The following is an 18,634-nucleotide window of genomic DNA, read 5'->3' as shown; positions in this document are numbered from 1 at the left end:
TGGAATTAGCCTTGTATAAAGCTCGCTTAGGGCGTTTTCTATAATTTAATGGAACATAGGACTTTAGATTAGAAGCAGTGAAAATATAAGGTTTACAGTGAAATGAACTACAAAATATCCCTGTAGAGATTTTGGAAAGTATGGAATTTGTTTTCCTTGTTGGAGTCTTCAACATCGATGTGGGCGGACCAGTAAATGGTCATGCAGTTGATGTAAGAGGGTATAGAACAAAGGCACAAAAGATATTTGCACAAGGGAAGGTTGCATGCATGACAAGGAGATAAATGCATAAATCATTGACAACAGAAGAAAAAATTTCCTTTTCTTATTGAACTTTAGGTACCTTAAATAATATTTAGTTATATTGTAGGCCTTACATAAGTGGTTTATTTATGTATAAGCGACTATAATACATAGTATCCTTGATAGTTCGCCTTTATGGATCCAGAACTTTTACAGAGCAAGTGTGGAAGGCAAAAGAGGGAGAAAAGTGAAAATTTCAGCATGAGCAGCAGTACCTTTGGAGTGAAGCAATGCTGCTCAGCTACAAAACGTTCTACAATGAATAAATCACATCTGCGGTCTCGTTTGGACGACAAAAATCTTTCCATCCCTTACCACTCCTTCAATGTCCTGCGGGGAGCCATAGAGCTCCTCAATGGCACTCCCAGCCTGAGCAATGCTGGAGAGGATTGAGTTGCGGAAACTGCCATCGGTGATCAGGCGATCAGACGTGTAATCGAGAACCACCTTTTCTTCCTCATCCATGGGCACGCTGTAATTTGATTAGAAACATAAACACCATCAATTTGAGCACATATAGTTATTTTCCTAAATACTATATATTTTCTGGAACATTGCATGATTAGTTACACTTGAAGGTTGGGTCATCTTAAAAAGGAGCACTGACCTGTCGTAGAGTCCAGCTCCAGCATAACCTTCCAAATCTTCACCATTAGAATCAGATCTGAAGATGATTGATCTTCTTATGAACAAGCCAATTGGTTTACTTGGGTAACCCAAGACCTGTAAAAGGGATGGAAAGAGCTCACTTCTTACATATGGAAAGATGTTCTTCCATGACATGCTTGCAATTGTTGGCAAAGGATGATGCCTTACCTTTGGAGAGTTTAGATCGTTCTTCTTACAGATGAAGCTTAAGGCACGACCTGGGTAGGCTCCCACTAGTGTCTCTCCCAGTCCTTTCACCACCTGCACGTGAGATGGAAATGAATAAATATCTGATAGTGAAGAAACAGTGTAGGAGTAGCTTCTATTTCCAAAACCATACCTCAGCATATATCTCTGATGCGTCTCCAGTTGATGGGTTAGTAGTATGGATCACAAATGCATAATCTGCATTTATAATTTCTTGGACCAGGACAGCCATGCAAAGATAGTCATGATCCAACTTTACTTTACGGGTGCTGAAGTATGCTCTCTCGTTCCATTTTGAAGCCCATACCTTCATGGAAATGTCTCAATTAGAACTAAGTGCTAATGGCTCCTGAAGTCTCCATCACAACGAGACTGTTGATCAGAAGACTGAAATCATAGATGACTGAGATATGATAAAGAAGATAATGTGTATCTACTTAACTCCTGTTTTTCTGTACTTTTGTCTTTACAACATTAATCTTCTTTCATGACCATAATGAAATTTAACTGGGCTTATTCAGTTACTTTTAAAAATGTCTATAACTAGGCTTATCCTAAGTTATTCTTACAAAAAAAGATGAATCTGCTTAACATGAAGAATAAAATGGAAGGAGGCTTTAAGATTTTATAAAAAACATTTGCTTTCTCTCATGCTAATACTGTAAGATAAAGTGATCCGAGATGATGTTATTTTTTTTTAAAATATTGATTTAACCTATCAGATTTATGACATAGATCAAATGAATGAGAGGAAAGATTAATCATATACAAATATTAGAACTGGAAGTCCCCTAAGACTGGCAAAGTGGCCTAGACCTGTGCAGCTAGCTTCTGATGTTAAGAAAGGCAATACAAATTAAAGAGAAGTATCAGTCCGTAAATGAAAAGCCAGCTTTAAGAAAACATACCTACATCCATAAATGAAAGAAATAGAACTTCCATCTAATCTATGGTGCAACTTGTCCTTACCTTTCATTGAAATTTGGCATAGCCTTTCAAAGAAAGCATGGACTGTTTTTACAATACAGACTGGATTTCTCACCTTTTTAATTGCCATCCATGCTTGTTCCCACCGAGATTCACCTTCATCACCAGGCCATGGCATTCCAGCACCATGCATTTTTTCCTTCAACTCTTCTACCTGAAATACCATTTATTGAGTGCCTCATATATCAGGTTACCGGAAAAGACTAATCATCTTATAAATTGTACCTCTGAAATACATGATGAATTATATAAACTAAAAGAAGCTACAGGATGGAAAGTTACGGTGCAACTTCAGAATGGACGAGGCAAAGTAAAGCAGTCAACTCACTAGTAGGGTCTATTCTGCCATGATAAATTTGGCACATGACAAGGTCACAACTAAGGGCATCTTAAGATATACATTAGCTGTCATCATCCTTAAAAAAATAATAATGTCTATTGGATATCTCACAACTTCACAACAATTTCCAAAGTTAGTTGTCAGAGGTCAATTGTGCCCCTTGTTGGAAAATGTAGATTTCCTAACTCTTTTATTGTTTTCCTTTTGCTCCACTTTGTCTCCAAATGTTGGTTGACTTAACACAACAGCATATAACAAATAAATTTAATGAGATCAGAGCTTGTATTCTGTCAGTATTTGTATGCTATACAAAGAAGAGCAGGAAGATTTCCATCAGATATCCAAGAAAGAGATTGAAGTATACAAAGGTGAAATTGACAGATTTCTCACATTAGTATGATTTGAAATTTAATATTTCTTTCATATGTGGTGAAATATATAAAGGGTTTTGGACCAGTTGGTCTGAAAATCAGCCACTACATAATGATGAAAAAAATCATCTATGTATGCAAGACCTTGAATTTCTATAGAGCTCCAGCCTTCAACTATACTTGAAACTGCTACAATCACAATCATCATGTTTTGATGATAAAGAAGATTAGATTTGATTGAAGAGACTTGAAAGTCCTCAAAGGATGGCAAGGACAAAATTTTAGAGGACTTACTTGATCGTAAGAAAATATAACTAAGTCAAAACCTATTACTCTGAAGTTTAAAGTACCCAAAAGGAATATACGACATTGAGACCTATTATTTGATATATAAATATCAAAAAATTTGGAAAGAACGATCATCTGGACGGCCTTGAGTTTTCAACTTATGGGAGCAATCTAAACAATTTTGGCCACCTGGAAAGTTACAACAAACATCACTAATGATCATCCCATTTAGTTATAAAGTACAGATGTACTCAGAGAGTACGACTGCAGAATTCATGACATTTTACTACCTTTTTATGAGAAGCTTATCCATATAAAGAACCTAGGATACCTGCTTCAAATGTTCAAACTTCAAATATTAGAATGAATTTGAGAGCAAATTACAAGAAATAGAATAATATTTTGCTAGCATTCCATAACATTCAGGGTGGATTCTAGAAAACAGTTATCACAAAATTTTGTTGGATTTAGAAGGATGAAAACTTTCTGGCCAACAAGCAGAAACTCAGAGAGCCAACCTTGTAGAATAATTTTTCAAGGTGCATATAATCTATGCTTATTTTTTTCAATCTGCATCATAGTAAGCTTTTATGCTAGAATTTTGATATTCTTACCAACGGACTTGGAGGTGCTAATTGAAGAACTGTTTTTCTTATTTCACCAAGAGCACTAAATTCTCCCTGCGTTAGCCTTTTCTTCAACATCTGTAGGTTGCTAGCTACTTCCTGAGAATTAAAAGAGAAAGGAAAAGCATCATAGAGCAACAAGATCAGCGTCATCTCAGATTTGTGGACCTTTTAACATGAGCTAAGCTAAAATGTAAATCAAGCTGACAGTAGTATCGCCTAGTAAAACCAGCTGATATCATTACTCATTCATACTTCTTACCATAAGATACTACTGAAAGAATTAAGTATAGACATACAAGAGAAGCTACTAATCACTAGATCATTCTAATTATTCACATCAATGCACACAACACAACGTTCAGAGATATCGAACCAACTCTGGATAATGCAAAAAACTGAATAATTTAGTGTTTCAAAAGGCAACCACACCAAAGAACATTAAACAGGAGTAGATAATTTCAATTAAGTGCATCAAAAAGTTCCAAATTACTAACTTATGAGCATGTAACTAAAAAAAACAGAACTACACAGAAAACACACAACTTATAGGATATTTTTTATATCTTTAAACGTTCCCAGCAATGACACAATCTTGGTGCTTGAATTTTGAACAAATAAGAATGTTCAAGATTATAGATCAGAAAGTATGTGATTATAGATCAGGAAGTTAAGAACTACACATAATAAACGACCTATCTATTATATCATGCTGCACTGCTTAGGTCATAAACAGGTCACTTACTTATCTGCTATGATAGCTGACGACATAAGAGAGGCACCTACCTCCTACCCTGTTGATCAAGGATTGTATAGGCAATGGAGCTGCTTATTAAAATGTGTGATACTACACTAGTTATTTTACACATGCATACTAGCAGATATTATGCATGCATAACATGTCAAGGCCTGGCAATCTTTGTCCTTAGAAAGCTTCGTGCTAAGGACACAGCATCTGGGCATGTTCACCAAATTAAACCCTCGCGATGCTTCGGTCTTCAGACATTTCCTCTACACATACAAGAAAAGTGATTTCTCCTACTATACATAACTCATATAGCTAATCAGAAAAGAATATTATGATATGAAAATCACCCACTTATGCTTGGCTATTCTAAAGACTCATATTTTTGTATGCTTACTTTAAACATGTATATGCTATGCATATAAACATAAATAGATACTTATGAAAGAATCCATATGAATGTCTAAATTTTAATGAGAATGTTAGTTAGCTGCCTGCCCCATCCTTTCCACACATAAGTGGTCATATTACGAATACCGCACAAAACACTTTCCTGTGCATGATCAGAGTAACTTACTCCAACTCTTAAGCAACAAATCCGCGTCTACTTGAAGCATAGAAACCAGAGAAGCATAGAGCGAGATAGAATCTCCATGAGTTTTCTTTCTTAGATATCAATATCTATAACACAAAGCAACCATGAAAATGAGAAAGGAGACCCACCTGGTTTACATCATCAGATAGAACCTTCTCAAATACGCCAAATGGTAGTGCAATTGAGGTCGGAATCCCAACCCATTGAGGCACTTTTCCTTTCAGAAATGATATATTCCGTGATTTAGCCCCAACCTGTTAGTACAGAAAAATGAGGAATCATTACTGCGGGGCATAGAGGTAACATGCAACCTAGCTAAACATTAGGAATTATTAACTTTATTTGCAAAGGGAACAAAATTTTGGTTCCTTCTAATGAGCAACAAGCTCTTATCATTCTATATTACAGTTGAGAAAAATAGTAAACCAAAATAATACTGGAAAAACTCAAACGTGGTCCATGAATATGCTAAATGCATGTTAGGTTACAAACCATTTCACTGGTGAATTCCTCAGCTGATATGGCATATCTGCCAATAAACTGCTTCTTGACTAAATTTACAGCCGGTGAAGATTGATCATCTGTAATGTTTAAAGAACTCGAACCTGACAGTTCGCTTTCCTCTATCACCCTAAAGAGAGAAAACCAGGAAACCATGAATAATCAAATAAACCATAAATATATAACCAGAGTTGCTTCAATCAGAATGATGTTAGGAAAGTGAAAGTGATAATAGTAAAGATGTATAGATGCCTTTTGGTAGTAGGAAAAGGATTAGTTCTTGATGGGATATACAAGTTTAGGAGATAAGATTTTACCTATATACAATATCTGCAGAAGTGGGTTTTAGGCGAAATAGCTTCCCTTCATTTGCTTGAAATTCAGACAGAATGTTAGTGTCAAAACATGTTGCGAAGCATACCTTACATAGGGAAAAAAAACATATTAAGACATTGAAATATATTCCAAAAGATAAATTCATTAGAAGTAACATCAAAATTCAGTAACTTCATTTAATGATGTGAACCAAAAATAACCTTGCTGTTTCTTGCTCTCACAGAGACATGAGATAAAACATCCGGCATATCAGGTGTAAGCACAGCAACTGTGCCATCTGGTATTTCTTCCTCCCCCTTGACACTTTTTGCCACCAGAACAGTTGGTCGGTCATAAGATATGTTCTGGACAGATAGTAGTTCATCGATAACTACGACATAGCCAGCTACTTCGACAGGACTTATAACCTGCCAACTGCTCAGTGAATGAAACCCAGGTCAGAACATGGATTATGCCATCTGAGGATGTCTTTCTACAATCACCTATATGGCATGTAGATCATGTGTCATTAGATGCAGTAAAAAATGGAAGGATTGACAAACCTTCCCAGATGTGCCACTTTTCGGAGAGTGGGATCAAGTCGATTAAGAAGTGTAGACAAAGAAGCAGCTGATCCACTACGAATAATTTCTTCTGTAAATATGTTTACCTGCAGGACAGAATTTATTAATGCAATTATCTAGCTGAGCCAAATATGAAAAGATAGTACGTACTGCCCATTGATCAACTCCAAGTAATGAGCCAAGGTATTCAGCTGAAGGTTGCAGAATATGATGGTACTGTTCTCCCTTGCTTGCGAGTGCAAGTCGTGTTCGATCAAGAAATGCTTTTGCATATAATGCCCACTGGTCATCTTTTCTCTTGGACATCTCTAGTGCATGATTCCATCCCTTCAGAAACAACATCCAGATAGAGTCAATCATTTCTAGACCAGAAGGATAGGAATGAGCAAACCCTATTCAGATGCCAAAAAATGTCATAACTCCTAATTGATATGATATTATCATATTACCAAAAAATCTAATGGCAATTGACAATTCACAATTCATTAGAGTGATCATCATGATTAATATTCAAGACAACGATTGTTGTGTCGAAGGCATGAGGCATGCCAACCAGCATGCCCCTGCGTGCCACTAGCATGTATTGGCAAACCTTAAAATATTTTATCTTTTAGGGTATTTAAGATGTTTTTGGGTCTTCGGCATGTTAATCTTTAATTCTTGATTTAAATATAGTATTAAATCCTACAATAGAGTTTTTTCTCTTTAGATTATTTTTATAAATGACATTCTTTTCTTAAAAATATAGGAATGGTCAAATAGATATATTATTCAATCACATAATATGATTGAACATATTCATAAAAACTAATATTAATAATTGAACTCTATAATATGATTGAAAACAAAAATTGTTAAAAAAAAATGGGCTCCACATGACGTATTATATTTGTCACATGATAAAAAAAGAAATTATAAAATATTTTAAATTTACTACTCTAGTAGATTTATTTCAGATCAATAAAATGTGTTTTAAACCTCATGCTCGTATCGGTCGGCACAACTTGGCACAGAGATGTGCCACTGGCATACCTTGTGCCAGGGGCCATGTCATTATCGACATGGGGAGTGCCGACCAACACGGCCATTATTAATTTAAGATACACATTTTTTGCACTCTAAGTTATAGAGTGATCCATGCAAGTAGAGACAATCTAAAGTACTACAAAGTGTAGTGCATAAAACAGCTGATTCATAGCTCATAATTAGATTGTTCATATTGATCATGCTTTCACTTGAAGATGGAGGATTTGAACTTATAATACATTCAATATCAGGTTATACAAGTTTAACTATATAAAATTTTGTCCAGATGCTTTTACTATGAATAATTGTGGAAAATTAGAGCTTCATTGGAAGTATGACATTTAAAAGATTTTCTGATGATATAATTTCTTAAAAAGATTTCAGAAACCAGAGAACCAGTTCCAGAACAACTCATTCTTTGAGTCAAGAATAAATCAGCCACAAACGGACTGTAAATGCTCACAGCGGAGACTAGTTTTACTATTAATTTCTAAATGAAGAGTAAAATGAAAACTAGATGAAATAGTACCTTTAAGCAGTATATGAGATCCTCATTGTCATCCATAGAGAGTGCAAGATTTTCAAGAACTAGAGTGATGAAGTACATTTTTTTCTGGCATAAAATGCAAGAAAATGAGTCTATAATCCAGCCCAAGTAAAGAAACACAGAGAAAAAAAAAGATGATAACGGACTAAGATGCCAACAGGAAGGAATTAAAATATATAGATGTATAGACCTCAGGTTCAGCACTGTTCAGTTCCTCATATCCTCTCTCTATTGCTGTCCGGACAGTAGAATCAAGAGCAATATCCAGAAAGATAATATCCTTCAAGCGTTCATGGGAGTTAAGTAACAATGGTCGAAGTTCAGCTCGTGCCTCCAGCAAGCCCTTCAAGGTCACAGTTGTAATAGTCATTATTTCACTTGCTTAAAGATTGAAAATATGTATACTATTGGGAGGTTAAGAGATATATTATCCTTCATGATGGCACTCAGTTTCTAGTAAAAGCAATTGAGAAAAAGTCACCACATTAATAAAATAGATGCCATAGATGTTGGAGAATAACTGAGTAATGAGGCACCCACCTCAAGAAGAGGTTCCACCTTTTTATCTTCCACGTGCTCCAGTACAAATTCCAGCAAGTTCTATTCAAACAATCAAATATTTGTGTCAAAAGAGCTCTCAGTATAAGAAACCACTGGTTAGTTAATTTTCTGAAAATGATATTAAAGCTAATTACATGAAACCCAGATGGCAAACCCTTCACAGGATTTATCTGAACACCGACCATGAAGCCTTGACCCTGTAGATAGAAGTTTCATTTAGCATTCATCAATAAGACTATGTAAAATGCAAATTGAAGAGAAAGTACCTCAGCTCTGTATCCCATACAGGTTGCAATAGAAGATTCTAGGTCTGCACCTGAGTGGACTGCCTGAAGGTAGATCATTATCGGGATTTCAGTAGGACTGAAAAAATATTTTCCAAAATAAAACAGGAAAAGAAAGGCATTTACATATCAAGAAGCAGATATAATTCTAGCGAATGCAAGCCAATAGAACAAACAGTTGCAAGTTACATGGTTTTCAATAATTTGCATCTAGTAAAAATATCTACAGTTCTACACATGTGACACCAATTAAAAGAAAAATTACTTCCAATCTTATCGATGTTCACTTGTTTATAAGTTTCATATGCAACTAAGTCATCATATTCTGACAATAATTCACATCATATGCTAATGTCCTATTTTCTAATGAATTTGTTCACGTCCAGCAAATAGAATTTAATTTCACGTCGATAACAAAAGGAGGTCTAAAATGACACAGAGCACTTCACATTGCAATAGCTTTCCTGAGAAAGGTTAGATACATCAAGAAATTTGACAATGCTTACGCATGATAAGAGGACAAATTTTATCCAGATAATTTTAGGACTAGTATTTATGTCGTTCTCTATAAGTTACTTTACACCAGCAATTTTCTTCCACAAGAAAGTAGTGTTCTCTATAAGTATATTTGAAGAAAGATAATGGCATAACGTACTGAGTACTGACCTTGAGAGTCCTCATGTAGTGTCCAAGATCACGCAGCAGACTCTCTTTCTGATTGTGATTGAATTTTGGTTCTGAATGGATGGCCCGATCATAACTTAATAAACGTTCTTTTGTTATCCCATTTGTCTTCAATGTATCCCAGTAAACATTAATATCAAAATCACTTTTAATATAATCAATAAGTGCCTGAAAATAGAAATCATGGTCAGAGAATCTGATAGATAGAAAAAAGGGTTTAAACATTCAAGAGCCCACACATCAAGTACCTGACAGATTACTACATCATCTGGGCTCGTGTTATTATGTAGCTTCTGGTGCCATTCTTCCATCATTCCACCTTTGCACTCATTGTTTCTCTGTCATAACAAAAAACTACTGATGATGCATCTAGCACAGCCAAGTCATGGACCAGCTTTTCCTTTTTCTCATCATAGATCAACTGCATAAGATCATATCATCATAAATAGATGATCTATCGATTAATGATGCATACCTGGATTACTAAGATCTCATCACGAATACGTTGACCAACATCGCCTTCACCTCCACGACCAACAGTGGACATGATCATCCTTAGAGTCTCTCTGTACTGGGGACAGGTTTTGTACATATTCTGAAGCTGGTCCGTTAGCCTATCTTGAGCTTTACTGATCTCACTGCAATTGTGAAATTGTAGTTTTAGATATAAAAAATACAGTATATGATCAACCAAAAAAGGCTTTTTCAGAAACTATATCAGCAGAAGTAACGAATTTCTGATTATCTCCAAAAGATATAGAGAGAAGAAATATCATGCCGCACAGTTGCTTGCTATTGGATTATGTTGAATGGAAATCACCGCCATTTAAATCAGGAGGTTCTGATCCGTAATTTCATAATTCTTGGACCAAGTTCATGCTCTTTAGAAGTTTTTAAAAAACCTATAAATTAGGGATCGTTCAGGCCAGGTCTATTTGTAGTACTTGGTTTAGTTGCACATACATGTTAGTCTTTTCCTTCTGCACCATTTGTTCAAAGTTTAAAGTTTTCAAGTTTTTTTCACAGAGAGAATTTAATCTAGCCATTCTAAGGAAGAGTAATGTAAATTTCTTTATTAATTTTAAATTTTAAACAAGATGTGAGCAAGAAATTACCGTGGCTTGACATTATAGTTCTTGTTCCATGTAAGTTGTCTTGTGGACATGAATCTCAACCAAACAAGAAGTCCAGCAAGACCTAATTGACCAGCATCTTTGGCCTCCTCAGCTAGATCTGCCACAATGTTGAATCTGAAAACAAAAGAATAATCAATTATTACTAGAAAGATGGACGTAATTATGCAGAGCAAAAAAATGTTGGAGTAGCATATGTAGTTCTCCCTTGACACTGACTCTCCCTAAGAAGATTCAGTCACACATTAACCCATAATTTTTGTTTCCAAGCATAATGATTACAAAACCATAGCAATCAAGTTAGAACCTTCTTATGTAAATTTTGGACAGTGTAAAGAGAAACTTCTTGAACCAACATCACTTTGACAAGGATTATATTCAAGCTTAACTGAACAGAAATATCTAATTGTAAGACAAAATTCTGTGAAAAATGAGACTTTGATCTATTCTATCTAATAAAATTTTGGTATCACAAGGTTCCTGACTTATAAACATTTGAAGACTAAGCAGTTTCATGATGCCTAATAATACTAAAGAATTTCATCATCGAACACTGAAAAAGAAAGTGGGAGAACTAATCAATTTAACTGCTGTCTTATCAATAAGAACAGGTATAACTGTGTAATATCCAGAAAAAGAAAATTAGAGGAAGGGTCAAATGCGTTGCACATGCCTTCTTCCTATTCTTCTCTTCTTTTCGTAACAACTCCGATCCACCATCCATTGGCCTAACCCTAAGAATTCTTCTCTTTATAAACTCTAGCCCTACTCCTCCTTACCACGCCATCATTACCCTCTTCTTCCTTTTCTTCTCCTCCCTCCATACCTTGCCAAAGTATTTGTTGGATTCAACTGTTAGGGTGTCACTAGAGCAATCGTAGTCCACCTCTCAACTCACTCATAAATCCTCTTCCATCTCCTGCATTTACTTTCAATTTAATAGAGTAGAGAATAGTGTAGCCCTATTTTCATATTTGCAGCTTGTTGGCAAAGTGCATTGGTCGGCGGCTTTGGGTCATTGTCAGACATGTCAGGTTCCTTTGGAAAGCTTCGCCATCCTTGTGTTATGAGCAATGATGGTCGTATTAGTGGCACATGCCATGCCATGCCGATGGTAGCATGGCACGCCTCTGTGTGCTACTGATATGTATTTATAATATTTTTTTTTAAAAAATAAAATATTTAGAAATATTTTTGGATCTTCAACATGTTAATTTTTTATTTTTCGTTTAAATATATGTATTAAAACCTACATGATAGTTTTATGTTTAGAATTATTCTTTTAGCATGAGGTTCCTTACATTTATAATTTATCTGTTATTAATAAGTATTTTGTATAGTTGCAACAAATCAAAATACATAATGATAAAAAAGCCTATGTAGCTTAAGAAACGAAAAATTCATACCATCAGTTGAAAACTATATAACAGAATTAAATTAAACCAAGGCAAGTGTGAATTGTTAGACCTGTGCATAAGAGATCTCTGAGCCTCAGTCTCCAATTCTGCTATCTTATCCAGCAAAGCTTTTGCAGTGCCCCTACCATCCCCAGCATCCTTTTATTGGAAAAAAAAATGAAAATTCATTGTCAGAAAAAGATCTAGATTATCAATCATGTGAAATAGTATCTTAATGAACCCACAAAAAGACAAAAGAAATGTCTACCTTTCTACTCTCTTTAGTTTCACTACTGAAATCAATGAAAAAGTCGGAGCCGTTAAAATTGATCCATATTTCATTAGAGCGAAGAACAAAGGGCAATCCCTTGTAATTCCCTCCATCAAGTTCTATCTCAATACTCTGCATTTGAGAATAATATTTGTTATGGAAAGACCTCAGGAATAAACTAGAAATATGGCATTTAAGAAAATTTTCTGCAACATGTCAATAACAGTCTCGACTAAAAGATCTTGAACTGATTAGCTGTCCTCTGTAAAATGCAGATATCATTTTTGGTTAATAAATGGATTCAGAAAGGTATCCATACCTGATAAACTAAGCCTGCTAAGGAAGCCTCAATAAATGGCGTCTCACATGCCTTTTCTAGTAATGTTGAACCTGAAGGCACTGTATCTGGAGGAGGTACCTGAATGATCAACAATTACCTTGTGAACAAAAAGGGGATTTGGCACAAGTTACAGTGCCGTGATTCTGTGAGTAGCCTAGAGAATAGGTACTAAACATGAAAGGTAAAATTTAAACCACAATTTTACCTTCCATTCTCTAGCTTTTCCTGATAGTGACCAGTGAAGAATAAGTGGCCCATTATGAGTTGTGGCAAAATGAACTTTTGTCTTACCAAAAGCACTGACGACAGTTACCTTCAAACCAGGAAAGAATTGGTATGCATACAATGTCAATAATTAAGAAATATGAGTAACAAAGTATTGAAGAATGATGTTCGGAATTAAGATCCCTAACCAGAAGCCCTTTGTCATCTAGTTTAAAGAGTTCCTTTTTGAGAATGATAGAACCTTCCTGCTCCTCTATAGCCTTTGAGAAGAGCTCAAGCACTGTCGGGGATTTTGGTGAGACATACACTTTCTCTTCTACGGTTTGTGGAGCATGTTTATTAAGGAGGTGCATGATATCCCTTTCTTTGCGCTGTATTCTTTCCACAGAAAAATACTTCTTAGTCTTCAGCTGTTTGGAGACTTTACTCTGTATGTTTCCTTTCAAGATTTTTTTCCTTAGGTCCACGATAGAAGTTCCTTTCTCTACCTCAAGTTGCAGCTCTTTCCGTGCTTCCTCAAACTCTATCTGTTCAACATGAAACCAAAGAGATTTCAAGATTTTGTCGAGTGGACGTTTTTTATGTTGATAGACGGATGTATTAGTCATTCGCTCCAGCATAACTAGTTAAATAAACAAAATATCTTGAGAATTGGTGAGATATAGGAGCATAGAGCATTACAAGTTGCTTTTCTGGAGGATAGTTTGGTTTTCCAGCTTTTTCCCATCGTACATATGCCTGCACTTGCACGAGGTCCTCTGGAATTTCACTTTCAACAGTAGCAGACTTCTTAGTTCTACTCTCTTTAGCCTCAGGCTTTTTTGTCAGCCTTGCTCGCAGCTGCTCCACAGAAGCACCCCTGTTAATTTCCTCTAGCAATTCAGCCCTTGCAGCTTCATACTCCTCCTGAAAGATGTCATGGCTTGCCATCTTATTAAATATTTCCAGTGAAAGATGATATTGAATATCTAAACTGGAATTATGAAAAACCAAACTCATTCTGTTAAATGTAGAGAAAAGCCTTTGTTCACAATTTACGAAGTGTGCCTTAGACCAGATCAACCAAATCTGCTTCTTACATAAGGCACTCTAAAAACTTCCTGGTGAATTCACCAGCATAATGAAAATTAAGAGATGTAGAATAGCCGATATGGTTGATAGCTACAAAGAATGAAAATATAGTTACTTTTTATCAAGAAAGGCAACTATGTATAAGAAATGGGAAGCAAAAGGTTCATTTGAAAGGTGTTTAAAAAAATGTCAAGATAACAAGTAAAGGAGAAATAATCTGGCTAACTATCTAGTTAGATTCAGGACTTGGAGGCCAACATAGTCTTTGGAAGACAGTTAATCAAACATGAATGCAAAATTACCTTAAGAAATTAATCTTTTATTTGCCTATCAAATTATTAGAATATAAAATATAAAAATTATTATTCTCTTACAGCTTAAGTTTTTAGAGTAGTTAATGAATTAACATAATACAAGAAGAAGAGGTCCTGAATTCAAATTCTTATAAATCTTTCTATTATGTAAAATATAACAGCTCATACTTAAGTCAAGTCCACTTTTTAAGTCTATCAAAATATCTCAAACCCTAGAAGTGAGGGACAATATTAGAATATAAAATATTAAAATTATCATTATCTAATAATTTAAGTTTTAGAATAGTTGGTGAATTAACACAAATATATAAAATATTTAAACTACTAAATTTATCACGTATCCCCTCTCTCATTTCCTTCCTATAATTTTCTTGTCTAGATAACACCAAAATAATTTAAGCTAGAAGGATTGACATCAACCCTTAAGAACCATTGTCAAGTTGCTGGCCAGTTTTTTAGGCAAGAGAAAACTGAAAACAAAAGTTTGGTAGGAAAACTGAATCTTACTGGTCATGCAATTAATCTAAAATAACCTGATAAAAGACTTGAAAAACAGCCATACCAAAGAGATATCCACAATAACAAGGATTACCCATTGCAGTGCATTGCAATGTATCCAGTTTTGAGCCAAAATCATGTCACAGGAGCAAAACTGGATCACAATTACGATGGAGCTATCACTACAAGGCTGCATTTTCAAGATCAAGGCATAAAATAAGGGATTTATATATGGTCTTACTGAAAGGTGGTGATGAGCTATCAATCAGGGATTGAGGATGAACCAATCTCACACCATGGATGTGAAGCCCTAGCCTTATTTATATTCTATATGTGTGTCTGGTTCCATGCATCAAATGCCAACACTATATAAAGTATATCATTAGTATTTAGTGTTTAATATTGGTGACTGGAGCTACGGATGTGTGTGTATGTAACACATTAGACAAATTCGCCAAATCCAAAAAACAATACGAATGAATTGAACATCTATAAACAGCTTCATGATGCAGATGCTTCCATGCAGGGCCTTTTTGGTGTTGCTTCTTATATTAAATAGGCAGCAAACTATGTTTAATATTATCATATTGTCAGCAAACAGAGAGCAGATCTTGCCTTCTCCTGATCAGGTGCATACATTTGTTTTCCGTTTCTTTCCCACCTAAGATATGCTTGGATCTGCACAAGATCTTCTGGTACTGTAGCATTAGAATTCGCATTTCCTGAAACATTTTGATTCTCCTTGCTGCTTCCTGATAGCTGAACTTGGAAATTCTTGCCATTATTTTTGAACCTGTTGAAAGTAAAAGGAAACCAGATTACAACCACACACACACACACACATATGTAGATATATAAATATATTTGTCCTCTCTATAAAACAATAATAGGCAGCTGATACTTTGAGCACTGCTTACCATTTATTTCGTGCCTCGTCAACTATTAGAAACTCAACTGCTTGTATCTCAGGATCATCAATCTCTATTTTCAGCAAAGAGTTGGAACCAGACTGCATAGTTATGAAATAGTTTCTGTTCAGATGAAAGGATGAAAAAAGAAACTAACATGTGAAGTGAAAAATAATCAGACTAGAGTTCTTCAGGAGATGGCAGATGAATTTTCTTAGCATAGACTGGAGTATTTCATTTGATAGAACTTACTTTTATAAAGGGTGTCTGTAGAGCCTTGTTTTTATATGTTCTTGTTCCATCTGGTCTACTTGAAGGAAGCAACCAGTCCCTGTAAAGAAGGAACAGTAGTAAAAGACAGAAGAAAAGAACCAAAGCCAAAGGTCATGTGTACAAACCCACAAAGAAAATTCCAGCACTAGCAGCTAGCCTTACTCTTTTCTTGGACAAATGGCACCCCAATGGAGAACTAGAGAGCTACTGCTATTGGTAACTAGAAGGTCAATCTGCGCAGGAGAACCCTGAGATGGGGCAGTAACGGCAACCTGTTCAGTTATAGATATGAGAATTCGGTTAGTAAAAGTGGTTGTTTCTCTATTGAATCAAACTATTTTGCATTTACAAGTGCACTACCTGAAGTACAGAACTTGAGTCCAGCTCAAATTTTCCCATAAGCTGCACCATAAAGGAAGAGTTAGGAAACAGTCATCTTAAGCATTTTGGATATAAAACCAGCATGGATGCAGATGGCTGCAGGAAACCAGCTCATTCATTTTTATAGTGCTTGATTCTTTCTCATGAATATTTTGATTACATGTTAGCATCAAGCGAAAATCTAATTGTAATTTTGAAGAAATCAACAAAACTCTCTATGTGAAATGTCACAAATTTCTTTTTCATGTGAGAACTAAATCCATTTTTCTTTTTAATCCTTTAGGTGTACATAATATTTTATAAGTAGAGATGATTAAAAAGTTCAACAACCAAAGTAGCATAGCTCTACAGTTTTATTTACAGAGCACCTTTCAAATCCTACATGAAAGTCCTCACTCAACCACTATCAAGAAAAGAAGAGCTTTCTAATCATGATCTTGATCAGGTTACAGAGCACCATTTCTCAGTGCATTGTCCGTCAAAGTTCATCCAGGTAGTACAGCAGGGCTCCCTTGGTTTGAAAAAGGGTGGTTAATTTGTCAACTGCTAGATAAAAATGCAAGACACAGTAGAACTCTTAGATTATACAACGAAATTATCATAAAATTCTTAAGTGCATAAGATATATAGTGGCAAAAGAATAACATAGCCATTTTGCTAGTGATTGAGGGGCATGGACTCTCAGGTGGTTATTGAAGCCTGTGCAAGAATTGAAACCTAGTGGATCAATATATCCCAAGGAAGAACCAAAGAACTGGTTTAAGGATGAAAAAGGACAAAAAGGACAGGCTAATGTAGAGGGAAGAAGATGCTGAGGCAGATTTCTGGTAATAAACAGAGAGGTACATAAGGAAAGGAAGAAAAAAAAAAGAATACTAGGATATGATTTCAAACTTGAATATAAACACCAACTACTGTCCTGGATTGGAGAGCTGACAAAAGGAAATTATACTGAGAAGAAACTTGGAATGTGAGTTCAAATCCACAGGTCAAAATTTTCGAGGATTTAATATAGAAGGATATTAAAATAAGAAAAACGAATTCCTAAATTGCATCATGGCATTCGTATTCTGGTATAATAGAATTAAAGTGCTTCTATAACAAACATCACGATACTAATCTATGAATGAGGCAAAAAGCAAAAACAGTCTAATCACTTATGCCCCTGTGTTGATCAAGGCATGGCAAATCAACAGAGGTACACTAGAAACAAAATACTGAGAGAACATCAAAATAATCCACAAGAAGGATGCCTGTACTGCACGTTTACAGTTTTGACCAATTGAATTTGATAGGCACAATGAACATCATAAACTATGTTCGATTGCTGGTTCCTGCATCATTGATCTATAACGTTGAAAAAGCCATCATCTTGTTCTAGCGCGTGATAGCTCCTGTGGCGTGCATTTGTCATCCAACAGTTACAGTAGCACGAGAAGTAGGGGGGCGGGGGGGCAAAGAAGTGCCTACCCAGAAGAGTGCGCAAACCATCACATGATGAAAACGCCTATCATCCCTTGGTTCATGATTTATTTCAAGATCTTCAGAGAATTTTCAAGTAAAAACTGATACCTTTTATATGTGATCGTTTGAAACGAGATTAAGATTCTAATTTTAGAAATACTGCTACAAGCTACCGTCACGGTTAAAGTATCAAACAGGTGTGGGGCGTATTGTATCACCTCGGAAGAACGATCTGGCGCCAAAACAGCACAAGGAACCATGGAAACGGCTCTACGCCTTTGATTCAAGGATTTCGTCGTCGACGAACTCAGCTTGCTCCCAAGGAAACCGTGCTCTGCCTTCGACGCAGTCGGAATCCCACACAGCAAACTCGGAGAGCTCCCCTGGTGTGATCTACTATTCGGATTCCCCACAGCACAAGGCCGGCAAAGAGCTCGCTGGGGCAAGCAATGTCCCACGGTGTTGCTCATGTTCCTAAATCATACACCAACCTGCAAACAAATCGTACCCAATTTGCATCACTGAATCGAGCAGGGAAACCGCGAATTGAGACTGAAAAAAATTTGGAAAATATTCGAAAGAGAATACCAGATTGAGCAAGCGAGGAGATCGGTCAAGGAAATGGAGGTGAGGCAGTGGGTGATTAAGAAGAGCTTTCGAGCGTTCTCTCTCGTCGTTGGGATTTGAAAAAATATCGACAGGTATATAGAGAGCTCGAGAGATATGACTGAATAAATAAATTATTTA

The 18,634-nt window shown here is 35.8% G+C and overlaps 1 protein-coding gene across 1 annotated transcript; it reads right to left on the bottom strand.

Annotated features, from left to right (window-relative positions):
* Positions 1-296: 296 nt before the first annotated feature.
* LOC140765278 (alpha-glucan water dikinase, chloroplastic) lies at positions 297-18,634 on the bottom strand. The gene is made up of 34 exons (XM_073104272.1): positions 18,476-18,634; positions 18,106-18,378; positions 16,403-16,444; positions 16,205-16,314; positions 16,022-16,100; positions 15,779-15,870; positions 15,477-15,654; positions 13,660-13,884; positions 13,167-13,505; positions 12,959-13,066; positions 12,733-12,831; positions 12,411-12,545; positions 12,213-12,301; positions 10,728-10,862; positions 10,088-10,250; positions 9,861-9,950; positions 9,595-9,780; positions 8,911-8,973; positions 8,779-8,841; positions 8,624-8,683; positions 8,274-8,426; positions 8,066-8,149; positions 6,661-6,837; positions 6,490-6,596; positions 6,148-6,361; positions 5,929-6,032; positions 5,603-5,741; positions 5,239-5,364; positions 3,759-3,869; positions 2,201-2,299; positions 1,292-1,465; positions 1,120-1,212; positions 911-1,026; positions 297-775 (listed from the first exon to the last, which is right to left on the bottom strand). The coding sequence occupies exons 2-34, from the start codon at positions 18,355-18,357 to the stop codon at positions 571-573; spliced, it is 4,410 nt and encodes a 1,469-aa protein (XP_072960373.1). The 5' UTR covers positions 18,358-18,378; positions 18,476-18,634; the 3' UTR covers positions 297-570.

Source organism: Typha angustifolia, chromosome 8 (genome assembly GCF_048772165.1).
Source record: "Typha angustifolia cultivar Huaian chromosome 8, ASM4877216v1, whole genome shotgun sequence".
Lineage (NCBI taxonomy): Eukaryota > Viridiplantae > Streptophyta > Magnoliopsida > Poales > Typhaceae > Typha > Typha angustifolia.
The sequence above is the reverse complement of the archived record's forward strand: the minus strand, read 5'-3'. Positions and strand labels throughout refer to the sequence as shown.

What these genes read in the sequence shown, in the direction of transcription:
- LOC140765278 (XM_073104272.1), bottom strand. Translation starts at nt 18,357, where the DNA reads ATGAGCAACACCGTGGGACATTGCTTGCCCCAGCGAGCTCTTTGCCGG. An exon ending in TGAACAGTGCTGAACCTGAG is followed by an intron (nt 8,150 to 8,273) that starts GTCTATACATCT and finishes ATTTTATGCCAG; the next exon opens with AAAAAAATGTACTTCATCAC. An exon ending in TAGCACCTCCAAGTCCGTTG is followed by an intron (nt 2,300 to 3,758) that starts GTAAGAATATCA and finishes ATGGTATTTCAG; the next exon opens with GTAGAAGAGTTGAAGGAAAA.